This window comes from Saccostrea echinata, unplaced genomic scaffold (assembly GCF_033153115.1).
Source record: "Saccostrea echinata isolate AGI-Se365-2 ecotype Australia unplaced genomic scaffold, CSIRO_AGI_Sech_v1 ptg000033l, whole genome shotgun sequence".
NCBI lineage: Eukaryota > Metazoa > Mollusca > Bivalvia > Ostreida > Ostreidae > Saccostrea > Saccostrea echinata.
The window spans coordinates 32,537,963-32,552,221 of NW_026889782.1; the positions used below are offsets into that span (position 1 = coordinate 32,537,963).

General features: G+C 32.6%; 1 protein-coding gene across 1 annotated transcript; it reads right to left on the reverse strand.

The window, feature by feature from the left end:
• Positions 1 to 2,044: 2,044 nt before the first annotated feature.
• LOC133198440 (fibroleukin-like) lies at positions 2,045 to 12,620 on the reverse strand. Its single transcript, XM_061334534.1, has 5 exons — positions 12,335 to 12,620; positions 6,458 to 6,594; positions 6,145 to 6,241; positions 5,659 to 5,826; positions 2,045 to 2,313 (listed from the first exon to the last, which is right to left on the reverse strand). Exons 1-5 carry the CDS (start codon positions 12,618 to 12,620, stop codon positions 2,045 to 2,047), a joined length of 957 nt encoding a protein of 318 aa, XP_061190518.1.
• Positions 12,621 to 14,259: the final 1,639 nt, after the last annotated feature.

Consider the following 14,259-nt stretch of genomic DNA (forward strand, 5'->3'; position numbering starts at 1 on the left):
GCCCCAGAGATTTATATAATATAACCACTGGCAATTCCCCCTATACCCTTGTTTCGCTTTGTGTAAATGATAAAAAAAAACCCGAAGAAAAATGGTATGGGCCTAGTGAGTTACTTTACTTTCAGTTTTAATTTGAACGCATTTTATTAAATCTTTAATAATATCTGGAAGTTTTGGTATTGCAATTTTTAGTTGTTGTTTTTTATTTATTTATTTATTTTTTTTTTTTTTTTTACTAATTTACATTGTTTTCTTTATTTTCTACTTTTTTGGTTAGCATGTAGAAAGACTTTGTATCGTGCCATTTCGTTATCTACATCTGGCTTCGGATTGGTGAAGGGGAACTTACACCCAAGTTGTTAACCAATCAAATCTCTTCCTATGTCACATGGAAAATAATAAGCAGCACCAAGATTTGTTATTTTCTTTCTTAATCAGTTCATTGAAAACCTTCTCCCTTTATTAGATTTTAAGTACCAAAATGTAGTCTTCAAAATTTGTAGACATCTACGCAGTCAGACACAACATAATAGAGAATGACATCGGGTGCATTAAAATTAGTACCGTATATGATTTACATTACTTAACACAGATTGACATATCTATTGGTGTTTCATCCCGAAAAAAAATACATGAACATGATGTCGGATTGTACTGTGTAAAGAACTTGGAAGAAATGGGAATGAATTCTAATGTCGGAATTCACAGTGTAATGGATTACTCATTGTCGGACAAGACAGATTCCCCTGTTATGTGTTTTACAAAAGAGCAATTTTAATTCAAGTTATCTGTCAAGGCATCTTCATGTGTTTGTAATTAAGATCGAAATATTTCTTACTTCCAATTTATTACGGCCCATGTAATGCATAGCTTTTACTTGCTACATTTGGTATGGAAAATAAACAATAATTCATTGTTTCAGGGAATAGTTCAACAACAAAATTCTCTCAAAACATAATCGTTTACAGATTTTATGAGATTTAAAAACAGTATTTAGAAAAAAGAAAATGTTTAGATGGCAATGATCAATATAGATGTAAAATTGTCTCTTTTATCAGAAAGTTTCCTCTTATTGATGGATGATCGTTAATCTGCACTTTCTCATACTTTGCGTATTCACCTGTTGAAAATAAAAGAAGATGAAAGAATGAAAGTAATGCTTCATTAACTTGAAAGCGTAACTCTTTACATCTCTAAGAAATTGTCCTTATTCATATGAAGCAGAATTTGTTCAAAATCTTTTACGTGAAAAGAAGAAAACACTTGCTGTGGCCTTCAACTCGACATTTAGATATATCGACGACGTATTGTCAATTACCAATGGTCATTTCCATTCTTATGTCGACACGATATATCCCAGTAAGCTTGAGATAAAAGATACCACAGAGTCTGACACATCTGTTTCGTATTTGGATATTTTATTAGAAAATTACGTTAATGGCAATCTAACAACAAAGCTTTATGATAAACGTGACGACTTTAACTTTTCAATCGCCTACTTCCCTTACTTATGCAGCAATATACCCTTATCACCTGCATACGGGGTTTATATCTCTCAGTTGATTTGATACGCAAGAGAATGCTTTACGAATGAACAATTTCTAAAACGAGGTAAGTTATTGACAAACAAGTTGATGAAACAAGAATATCAGCAATCTCGTTTAAAGTCATCATTCCGTAAGTTCTATGTCAGCAAATACAATCTATCATTAAGTCAAGTGCCGACTGACTTTTTTCATACTAATTGTTAGACCATTATTTACACACTGAATTGTCGACGGGTTTTGCTGTTATTTCCTGGTCAAGACAAGGACCACACAGCGTGTGTGACCGGTCGGTAGGGGATGCCCACTCCTTAATGGCACCTGATCCCACCTCTGATGTCTTAGAGGTCCGTGTTTGCTCTGCACCTATTTTGTAATGTTTAACAGACTTTCGAGCTCGAATACTGTTCGTTATCTCCACATATTTCATCCTATAACCATTTAACGTTCATTGACAATTCAACCAGTAAATACTGGTTATAAAAATTTAAATTGTTTACCTAGTGGCGTTTGATCATCATTATAGTCTCCCTGATGGATGAACCGGACAAAATTGTAGGACACCAAGGCCAGGTCCAATGTACTGGAGACCATGGACCGTTAAGGAAGGCGTGGTGACAGGCGTTGAACCACCAGCCTCCTCCATAAGCAGCAGCACAGTTACCTCCAATCTTCCCATCGTTGCTATTGTCGTTGTCTCTATCGGATGTACTGAAGTACATACCAGATAAAGTAGCATACTGTTCAGAGGGTTTTAACATACTGTCACCTAGAGAATCAATACAGGATATTCAATATTTTGTAGCTGCAGCTTTTTCTAAAAAAAATCCATATAATGAGTAAAATGCATTCCATATTTAAATACAAAATAGTAAATTTTCTGTCAATTACATTCGCGGCTAGGATAAGGCTGTCCGAAGAATGTCACATTGTACCAGCTATAGTAACTTCTCTGAACTACCTAGATATGACATCATAATGGCATATGACGTCAAGTCACTGCAAACATGACGGGTAAAGTGTCAAAACTTTTACATTCCTTTCACATGACATGTAGAATTTTGTTTACGTTGATGTTTAATTCATGTGCCTGGATTGTTGGTTTAAGCTTCAGTATCTTGTTATGATGGTGAATATTTGCAATATAATATCGTTATTCCTTTATCTTGCCTGACACGTACGTATTCAAACATTTACAGAAAATGAATGTGAAATGCTCCCCCTTATACGTCCGTAGACAGAGTCAGAATTTATATATCGTGTATAAATTAGACTGGCACAAGTGAATAATAAATATAGATTGAAGATATTTTGTGTAAATCTACTAGAGAAATATGTCCTCTAACTGAATATTGCTGGGGGATTGTAAATTCATCCCATGTTGTCTAAATTGCAGCAAAGAATGAAAAAATGCCCCCTTGTATGTGGGTAAGTTTAATTTTTTGTGAAATATTTTCTTAAGAAATAAAATTCAGACTTGCCCCCAGCACTTTATATATACCCAAGGATATGTTTAATTGATTTATGTAACAAGCCGTTCACAATAATTTTGTTTTTCACTTGTGCCGATGCCATTTTTGTGCAACATTTAAAAAAATTTATAAGTGTCCGTCACGTGATCAACACAGTCATGTGACATCACAAAAATGCTTTTTTTATTATGCCTTATTCAACTCTCTTTACAACTTAACTGTGCATGTATACATAGATTACAAATTGAAATCAAAACATAGCTCAAAATTAAATAGTATATATCTTATGCATATTAAGCGTTCGGACAGCCTTAACATAGCTGCATTTTCTTCCATTTTCCCTTTTCTTCTTTTTTGTTACATAGGTTGATAGACCGTGATGTGCAGTTGAGATGGCTAACCCATTTTGAGATTGAAAAACATTGTAAACATGATTTTGAACTACATAATTGGAGACACTTTGGTATTTTTAGTCTCTGACAGGATGTTAAGTCTCTCTATCTTATTAAAGACCAGGGTTTTTTTTACAATAACCTTGCTAAAGGGAAAGGAAATCAAAAGTTTTGATATTCTTCTGATATTCTGATATTCTGTCACACTGTTACAGAACTTCATTTTGATATTTTTCCACACTGTGTCAGAAAATCAGTTTTATTCAATAAATAAATTTCTGTGTCTCACAGTTGAAAATGTAATAAAAGGAAATAGATGAAAGGGATGATTAATTCCTATCACTTCAATTTATTGTCAATTATACGGAAGAACATCCGAGAAAGGTCACGACTTTCCATTTTGCATAATTTTTTTACCTCAAGAGAGGTAAAAAAAAAAGAATACATTAAAATAATTCATATAGCACCCTTTCTAATGTAACAATTAATTCAAGGAGCTTTACACTTTTAAAGTATGATAAAAGAAATACCACATAATTTTCTTGGTTAAGGTTGCTGAAATTGTTATGAAAATGAATGTACAGGAAAAATTTATTAGAGAGTTTAAATAAAAAAAAATACACAATGCAATAGGATGCACATCATTCATACTGATTACAAAGTAAAGAAAGATGTTACAGTAAATGTTCTCAGATATTAGATTTTTATATAACATAAATAATAAAGAAAATGTACTGTAAAGTAAAATGTTTTTATTTTGACTTTGTTTCCGATCAAATAACTTTCCTCGAACATTAAATTATCATACTACATGTATCATGAATTTTGTTGACATTATATGTCAAATATGTGCTGTAAACTACCTATTTTGTAGTAGTAAAATAATACAGCATTGATTGATTAATTGATTTATGTTTTTTAACGTCACATTTGAGAATTGTTCACTCATATAGAAACTTTGCCTTTAAATTTGGACATTTACTCGGCACTCAGGATCATTGAGCAGTGAGGGTTCTTTATCGTACCAACGCCTAACGTGACACGGGGCCTCGGTTTTTAAGGTCTCATCCGAAAGACCCGTAACTTTCACTTCAAAGTGCCGAGAGCCTGGCGAAGGAACAGTTGCTCCCTATTTTTTTTTATCGACATAGGTCAGTCACGGCCGTGATTCGAACACACGACCTTCCGATCACGTAGCGAACGCTCTATCGACTGAACTGCCGTGACGGTGTAGATAATGGAATTCATTACGAAACCCAAGGTAAATGACAATAACGGATCAAAGGTAGTTACTGGATATGCTTGCTACAAATTAAATAAATTGACATATTTTTTTCCCTTTTTGTTATTATAATATAAAATTACAAATACTTAGCAATGAGAGGATCTGTCATCGAGAAATTTGTGAAATATACCAAAATAGGAAATCGTGAAATATTAGAATTATTCGTGGAATCGAAGACATTTACAGTACTGTTGAATTATAGGATTTCGTGGTGGCTCAGTATTTTTGAAATATTTGTAGAATTCATGGGTACCCCTCATCTACGAATTTAAATCCTACACGATTTAAAATATCAGGGTTTTAAAGTCAAATTTCCTTTTGTAGTGAATACATAAAATTACTTCCCTACGATTATGTAAAATTTAAGCAATCAACGAAAATTTGCCCCAACGAATTTTGATAATTCCACAGTATATTACAAAAAGAAATGTATCCCCTAACAACCTTTCTATGTATAAAGTATATGGTTTGATACTTGACTTGAACTCGATGTACTTAGCTTGAGTACAAGATAATGATCAGTAATGATACCCCAGACTCAAATAAAGCACTACATAATGAAAAATCTAGAACTTGGTCAGGTGTCATCGGGGAGTAAGCATCTCCTGTCAACCGGTCACATCCGCCGTGAGCATAATATCATGATTGAGTAGACAATCCAAAAAATTCGGTATTAAATAATGACCCAAAAATCTGTATGAATATTGACGTCAAATATTCTTCCAAAGGACACATATCTTTTGCAAACAACGGCATTATATCGAACATAGAATTTGTTTAGAATGATTACGAATTATCTTTTATTAATGACTTAATTGAATTTTTAGGTGTTTTCGTAAAATATATTATCAACAAATATATTTCTACTGGTGTTTGCGACCATCTTTCTTTTCTCTAATTCCCCTCCTTCTCTCCATTCTCTCTCTTTTTCTTCCCCTTTCTCTCTTGTTCTACTTTTCACGCACCTAAGGTTCCAACTGCATCTCCTGCAAGAAAGAGTCTGTACTTCTCTGATTCATTGGAAACAGAGAATTGGTCGTACATTTCATACAACCTTGTAACATCCTCTAGCGTTATGGAAACATAGAGGGAGGAATTCTTTTCTTTTGTTAACTGATGCATAACTTCATTTCCTGTATCAACATATATATAAAATCATTTGAAAAGTCTATTGCAATACGATGAATTTTATTTTTTCATATAATTATACATTAATTATATTATTTTCCTTATCAATAGACATTTATGCTTTTTGTTGTCTCTTTCAAAGACCGTGCCACTAAATATTTTTTTCTTGTCATCTAAGAAATCAATTAAACAGAATACGTTAGTTTCGTTGAAAAATATTACCCAGTCTTAAAATAGGATCTAATTTTATGTATCATAACAAAGAATGTTTGTCTAATTCCATAGCAGATAGAAGTCTCTATGTGAATGAGATTTACACTTACCAATCCAGACATTCCATTCTGGTGCACCAAAACCATTCTTATAATCTATCCAATTCCTTTTAAAGTCCAGGGATCCATCGACCCGTTTCTGAATTACCTTTAAAAATAAACAATTATGGGAAAAAAACACAAACAAACAAACAACTAAATAATGCATAATAATGCAATTCATTCTTTCGTCAATCGTTATTATTTATATGTTATAAATATAATAAAAAATATTTATATTTTTCCATCTTATTATCTTTTGAGCAACAAAAACACTGATTTTTGAATTATATGATGTACTCAAATTTTGAAATAAACTACATACCGTCCATCCTCCGTCCATTGTCTCCATGTCGCAGTAAACTCTGACAGGACTGGTAATGGTACTATAGGGAAAAATTTCGTATACACCTGATTTTGAGAGACCATTTTCACGAAGATCCTTACAATCTACAGGAATAACTGAAACAGACAAAGAAATGCTGGAATCCCAATATATGTATTTATACAGGAATTATACCTGGAAGATAAATTAAGGTTAATTGCTGAAGCTAAATTGGAAGCTACTATGTAGATTATTTTAAATTGTTCTTCTTCTCTAAAATCATTTTGGTTCGATAATTGTTTTGTTTTTTAATTATTAATTTGAAAAAAAATAGTATTTTAAAAATCAATACAAATAATCCTAATATACTCGGTTGATAATTTAAACATTATTTGTATTACTTTTTCTGAAGGAATGTTTAAGAAGAAAACATTTCTATATCAAATGACTCACCTTTTGGTCAGTGAAACAGAACTAATTCAACTTCTGATAAAATTATTGGCCACAATATCAATTCTTTCAGTAAATAAAACCGAACATTTCGCAAATTTTATGGCCGATACATTGACCTTGTTTCAAAATACAATCTCTTATCAAGTCGGAAGTTGACATACATCTTACATACAGATTGTTAGAACTTTATTTTCAAAATGGATTACCTTTGATATTTTTTCGTTTTTCCGATCAGGTTAGGGGGCACAAGACGGATCTGACCGGTCGAAAGTCGATGCCTACTTACCCATGGAGTACGGAAGCCCAATAGTGCAAACAAAAAAAAATGAAAATAAAAAAGAAATTATTAAATGAAGAAAACGAAATTATTAAATAAAGAAAACGAAATTATAAAATATAAAAACGAAATTATTAAATAAAAACAAATTATTTTATAAAGAAAACGAAATTATTTTATAAAGAAAACGAAATTTTTAAATAAAGAAAACGAACTTATTAAAGAAAGAAAACAAAGTTGTTAAATAAATATCAAAACGAAATTATTAAATAAAAAACGAAATTATTAAATAAAAAACTGAAACTAGAATACGGGTGTGTTATAAAGCATCACTTAGTAATTTTGTTTCGACATTAAAACAAGTGTGGGGGAAATGAAAAATAAAAAAAAAAAACTTAGATAAATGTCAATTTGACCAACGTGGAAAAACAGTATGTGCCCACAGCCTATAATTCGCATTTTGGAAGTAAATGATTCCTAACTGTTCAATTATGTTTACGGAAATTTGATGCTGTGTCGCATCCCCACAACGTCAAAGTTTGAGCCTGTAAGCCTGGACGTAGCGAGAATGGCTGGTTCTGCTTATTAAGGACACCCTAAGAGAACTCATGAATCGCTGAAAGGGCAAGACCTTACGTATCGTATTGCTGAATTCCCCTCGAACTAAACCTAGCGCCCTATATGTATACCCATAAATGATAGGTTGTTGAAACAATTAAGAGAATGATCTGAATACTTTGTGGGATTTGTTATGCAAGTATTTGCATTGTTTCTTCACAACTATCACTTACTTGTAAATATGGATTTGAGAATTTGTCATTTAGAACATGTGAGAAGAAATAGTGAGTGCATCACTTTTAGTTATGCTTTTATTGAATGGATAAGAAATTAGAAGTGTTTTGCTTAATTTTTAATAAAGTAAGCAATCATTAAAATCTACTCACTGTAACCACTTTGACTTGTTTAATTTTTGCACTTGCTCTCTTTAAACTTTTTTATAAAGTCGAACAAACCTGCAAAATCCGATCGGTAACTTATCATTTTACAGCATTTTCGTACTGTGTGATAATTGAAAAATGATGTATAGCCATGGGAATTTCCTAAATGTAATAAAATTCAGCAGTTGTAAACAACGGAATATTAATAGACACGTACATCTTAAATATTTGTGCAATTTATTAGCATAATCTCTTCGATGTTTCATGTCCAGATTCATCGTTTGCTGATAATTAGACCTTCCGAGCTGAGGGTTTAAGAACATGAAGAAAGCTAATGTTAACCTAAAGTTGTCATCACTGGCCAATTCATCAGACTGGTCAAAGTTCACATTAATCATGTAAATGTAAGATAAAAACATAGATCTAAGCATATTGGATAGCCAAAGGTAAAACTCTCCCCCTACTCATTTATTGTAATTATCTACTCCAACTGGTTAGAATAGTAGTAGTGTAGTGTAGATGCAAATACCACACTTGTTTTAATGTAGAAACAAAATCAGGTCATAGAACACGTGTGCTTTATGGAACGATTTATGGGTTCAGGCCCTTACCATGCACACCTATAAATTCCGTATTTTTGTTTCAGTTTTTTATTTAATTTCGTTTTTTTATTTAATAATTTCGTTTTCTTTATTTAATAATTGCGTTATCTTTATTTAATAATTTCGTTTTCTTTATTTAATAGTTTGCTTTTTTTTGTATTTATTTTTGGTTTGGACTATTGGGCTTCCGATTCCCATTATCATTTTTCAGAAGCGCGTGTTGGCTCTGCTCACAATTTGTATTGTATTTGTATTATTTCACTGTTCGTTATCTTCACATTTCATAATATTAATACCACAATAACTAATTATCCCTACGGAAGAAAGTTTATTTTTAAAATAGTCATTGGAATTACCTATCTTTCTTAAGGAAAAAAGTAATATATCTTCAAAGAAGCCCATGGCAAATTCAGTTTCTCAGAATATAAATATAAACTCAGTAGTGACAATTTTTCTCAACATGTTTAACTTTATTTACAAAATATGTCGTCTCAATCGTAAAAAAATCAATGTAATGATTTGCACAATAGCATGTGATGTGTAACTATAAGTAATGAAACTTCTACAATGAAATATGGAGATATCGAACTGTATTCAAGCTCAAAGTCTATTAAAACAATGCAAATCGGGAGCAGAACAAACACTGACCTAAAAAAAAAAAACAGAGGTGGGATTTGGTGCCATAGAGGAATGAGCATCCAATACCAATCTGTCACACCCGTCGTGTGCTCCTTGTCATGATCGGTAAATAACGCAGCTAGGTTAAGGCTGTCCGAAGGCTTAATATGCGTTAAATATATACTATTTTATATTGAGCAATGTTTTGATTTCAGTTTGTAATCTATGTATACTTACACAGTTAAGTTGTAAAGAAAATTGAATAAGGTATTACAAAAAAGCAATTTTGTGATGTCACATGACTGTGTTGATCACGTGACGGACACTTATAAATTTTCTTAAATGTTGCACAAAAATCACATCGGCACAAGTGAAAAACAAAATTATTGTGAACGGCTTGTTACATAAATCAATTAAATGTATTCTTGGGTATGTATAAAGTGCTGGGGGCAAGTCTGAATTTTATTTCATAAGAAAATATTTCACGAGAAATTCAACTTACCCACATACAAGGGGTCATTTTCCACTTATCATCGCAAGTTATACAAAATAGGATAAATTACATACAATCCCCCAGCAAAATTCAGTTAGAAGACATATTTCTCCAGTAGATTCACACAGAATATCTTCAATTAATCCTTATTATTCACTTGTGCCAGTCTAATATATATAAGATTTATAGATTCTAATTCTGTGTACAGACACGTAAGGGGGGCATTTCACATCCTTTTTCCAATTGTTTGAATACGTACATGTTAGGCAAGAAAAAGTAATAACGATATTTATACTGCAAATATTCACCATCATTACAGCCTTAAAACAACAATCTAGACACATGAATTAAACATCAACGTAAAAAAATTCTACATGTGATGTGAAAGGAATGTAAAAGTTATGACACTTTCCCCGTCATGTCAGCTCAAGTATGCAGTGACTTGACGTCATATGCCATTATGACGTCATATCTAGGTAGTTCAAAGAAGTTACCACGGCTGGTGCACTGAGACATTCTTCGGACAGCCTTATCATAGCCGCGAACGGAAAAATCCGTCGACAATTCAGTTTGTAAATAATGGCCTAACAATTAATATGAAAAATGGCAGTCAGCATATGACATAAATGATAGATTGTATTTTCTGACAAGGTCATTGTATTGACCTAGAACTTACAAAATAATGACTATAAACTAGATTGTTTATATTCTTGTTTCATCAACTTGTTTTCAATAACTTACCTCGCTGGTGATGGGGGGTATTATATTGCTGCAAAAGTAAGGTAACTTGACGATTGAAAAATTAAATTCATCACGTTTATTATAAAGCTTTGTTGTAAGATTACCATTAACATCTTTTTCTAGTAAAAACAGATGTGTCAGATTCTGTGATATCTTTTATTTCAAGCTAAGTGGGATATATCGTGTCGACATATGAATGAAAATAACAATTTTTAATTGATAATACAGGCTAATACCTGAATTTTCTCAACATCTAGTTGCTACATTTTTATAATAATAAAATTCTCATGGCCTCTTTCGGCATAAATGAAGAAACAGAACTTTGAGAAAACGAGTAAAACAAATTAACGTAGTATGGAACATTTATCTTCCATTTTCGAAATTGAATATCTTTAATGTTTCTTCAAGTTTTGTGAAAATAAAAACTTCATGACAAACAATCTTGTGCTCGTTATGGTTTCTCTAACAAAAAAATCACTATCGAAGCAATACTTCTCATTACGGCAATAGGAGAATGATTGATTGATTGATTGTATGTTGTTTTACATTCCATTCGAGAATTTTTTCACTCATATAGAGACGTCACCATATACCGGTGAAGGGCTTTAAATTTTGACCTTTACTCGGCACTCAGGGCCATTGAGGAGTAAGGGATCTTTATCGTGCCAACGTCTGCCGTGACACGGGGCCTCGGTTTTTAAGGTCTCATCCAAAGGGCCCACAACTTTCACTTCAAAGTGCCGAGCGCATGGCGAAGGAACAGTTGCTACCCCTTTTTTTCGACTTAGGTCAGTCGCGGCCGAGATTCGAACTCACGACCTCCCGATCACGGAGCGAGCGCTATACCGACTGAGCTACCGTGAACGGTCGGCAATAGGAGAAGAAATGTGTTTGAATAGCTATTAAAGAAAGATACAAAATATCAAGTTTTAATTTTGGTAAGTATATATCAAATGCGAAGGTAGCAAACAGTCATTGATCCAGTGAATCCTAAATCATAAGTTCAGTGAAGAATACAAATCGTTAACAGGAACTTCTGGAAACACCTGAGGTGGAATCCTGTGACTTGGAGGAGTAAGCATCCCTTGTCGACTTGTTACACCCATCGTGAGCTCTGATCAGGCAAAGGGAATAATCCCTTGTCAAAGTGGTATAAATATAATGGCCTGACAATTGGTGTATATGCATCAGTCAAAATACACCCAAGGACAGTTTGTTTTTGAAAAACAAAGTCATTATTACGACTGTAGAATTAAAAGGTTTTCTTATTTAATCGAGATAGTTGAAAACCGAATAACATCAATTTATTTGTCAGTAGCCTGAATGACCTTAACCAGAACATGTTTTTGGGTATCGATTCAGTTTGGGGCCATAAACACTAAACAAATGTCATTGTGATTGATATTAAATAAATGATATGGAATTCATACGAATTATTGCTGCAATCTTTATCCACTTATGTAAACAGAAAAAAGATTGCAAGCCTGTATACAGCTTTTCTCTTTAAGATTCTTTTAGCTTATATGGAAAATGATAATATAGTTCCATCAAAGTAAACTATTCATTCGGAATAAAAATTAAAAAAAAAAACAGTAAAGAGACAGAAATATTGAATGTTGAAAATGCAGTAGAAGGGATGTTTTTTTTTTTTTTTTTTTTTTTTTTTTTTTTGAGTAGTGTCTCAAAAATTACATTTAGTCAATAAATATTGATTAACCTTTTGTCCTTTAGGTAATGCGATAAAAAGATACATACAGTCATTTGAGTAGTATCTCCAGCCGGCCTCATTAGACACCTCAGTTGTGAAGATCTTCTTATGGGTACGACATTTCTTCATTAGAGTATTGAATCCAAAAACGCCACACCCCATTTGACACACTGCGGCACACTCCATCGACGACTGGGAATTATATTCTCCTAAAAGTTCGTTATTTGATTTCTTGTCATCAAATTCTAGTCTTGTGTAATTATTTTGAGAAATAATAGTTGCATGGGACACCGAAACGAAGACAATTAATGCGAGAACACACTGATTGCTCATTTTGTACTTTTTTGAAATTAACCTTTGCGTTCCTGTGGAAGTTTGCTAAATGGACTTTCAACCGCTAAATATAAATATAAAACACATAAACTATTACTGAAACATGATTAGCTAAGCGTTATGTTCTCTGTATCGATTTTCCTGAATTAAATATGAATTGTTAAAAAATATTTACTTTACAAATAAATTTCCAGATATCAAAGTGATACTCACTAGTCATACTGTACCCATGAATGTCCATTCGATATGAATTTTTTTTTAAAATGAATCAATTTGATCGTTATCAACAACAGAACATATAATTATAATAGGATTAAACCAATAAAGTTTTGAAAAGTTTGCTTTGGTAGTTATTGGAAAAAATGAAAATTAAAAAAAAATTACCTTATTCCTCCTTCAATGGCAACGGAAGTCATTTAGAAATTTTCGAATGCTGATTGAACAAATAGAGTGTCTAATCATAATTTCTGTAAATTTTCACCACAATTGTCCAAGCCACCTCGGAAAAGATCTGTGCATGTATTAACCTTTTTCTGTTTCTTTCATTCATGACGGAGTGGGAAATGGTGGGTGGGGGCAAGAAAACTTTGTAAAAGATTGTAAGATATATGTATGTATTCAGGTAAAGTGACACCCCCTTCCCTCTTTCAAAATAGGTATTTCAGGTTTAGGCTAGTTTTCCTTTTTTCAAATGAAATAAGGTTTTCTCTTTTTTGTCGATCAAGTTCTTTTTTCCTTGACTTTTTTGAGGTGGCATAGAGCACCCCACCCCTTTTCCGGGAAATTCCTCAGTTGTGCTAATTCTTTTTTCCGCGGGTCGACATTGCTTTTCCGCGAAAAATCCTTATTTACCTCGAAGTACTAGTATTTTCTCCCCGAGAAATCTTCTATTAACCAGGTAGTACCCTCTGTTCCTTGTCTACCGCAGGGAAGAATTAATGTAAAGGTCTTTAAAACATCGTTAAAGACCAAGTAGACTGTACATGTAGGTCATTTACGCCTAAACCTAGACATCTTCACAATGTCAAGGTTTTGTGAAATCTTTCTTTTTCAAGGATGTTTTGAAGAGGAACGATATCGCAGAACTTTGACATTTTTAAGATGTATAGGTTACAGTAACATGTATAAAACATCGTAAAAAATATGCTCTCTATTCAATGACCCGTTGTTCCTAATAAAGTCATGTGTTGGAACAAATTGCAATTTTGAAATAAAAAGATAAATTACCAGCTGATTACTTCGATTTTGGAATATTTCTGAAAGTGCTGAAACAAAAGAATAAACAAAGGTTCGTATGCATACTTTATATTAAGGATAGGCTCTGCTTTTGGACAGCTCAAATAAAATATTATAATAGGTAAACAAATGAAAACTTACCTAAATCAAACCTCAGAAAAGCAGTGCCAAGTATTTGTGGTGAATTGAATTGTTGGTATTTAAAAATAAAAAGGAGTTAAGAAAGAAGGCCACAAAATCATATTTTTACAATTTGCAATCAAAATCCAAGAAAAAGTTTACCGGTCCTTTAAGCCTTTTACAAAGCTGGATAATAACGGCTCGTCAAGTTAACAAACAAAGCCAACAATTTTGCTTGTGCCAATGTGGAGCGCAGAAAATGAGAAATATGCTTAAAATGTAC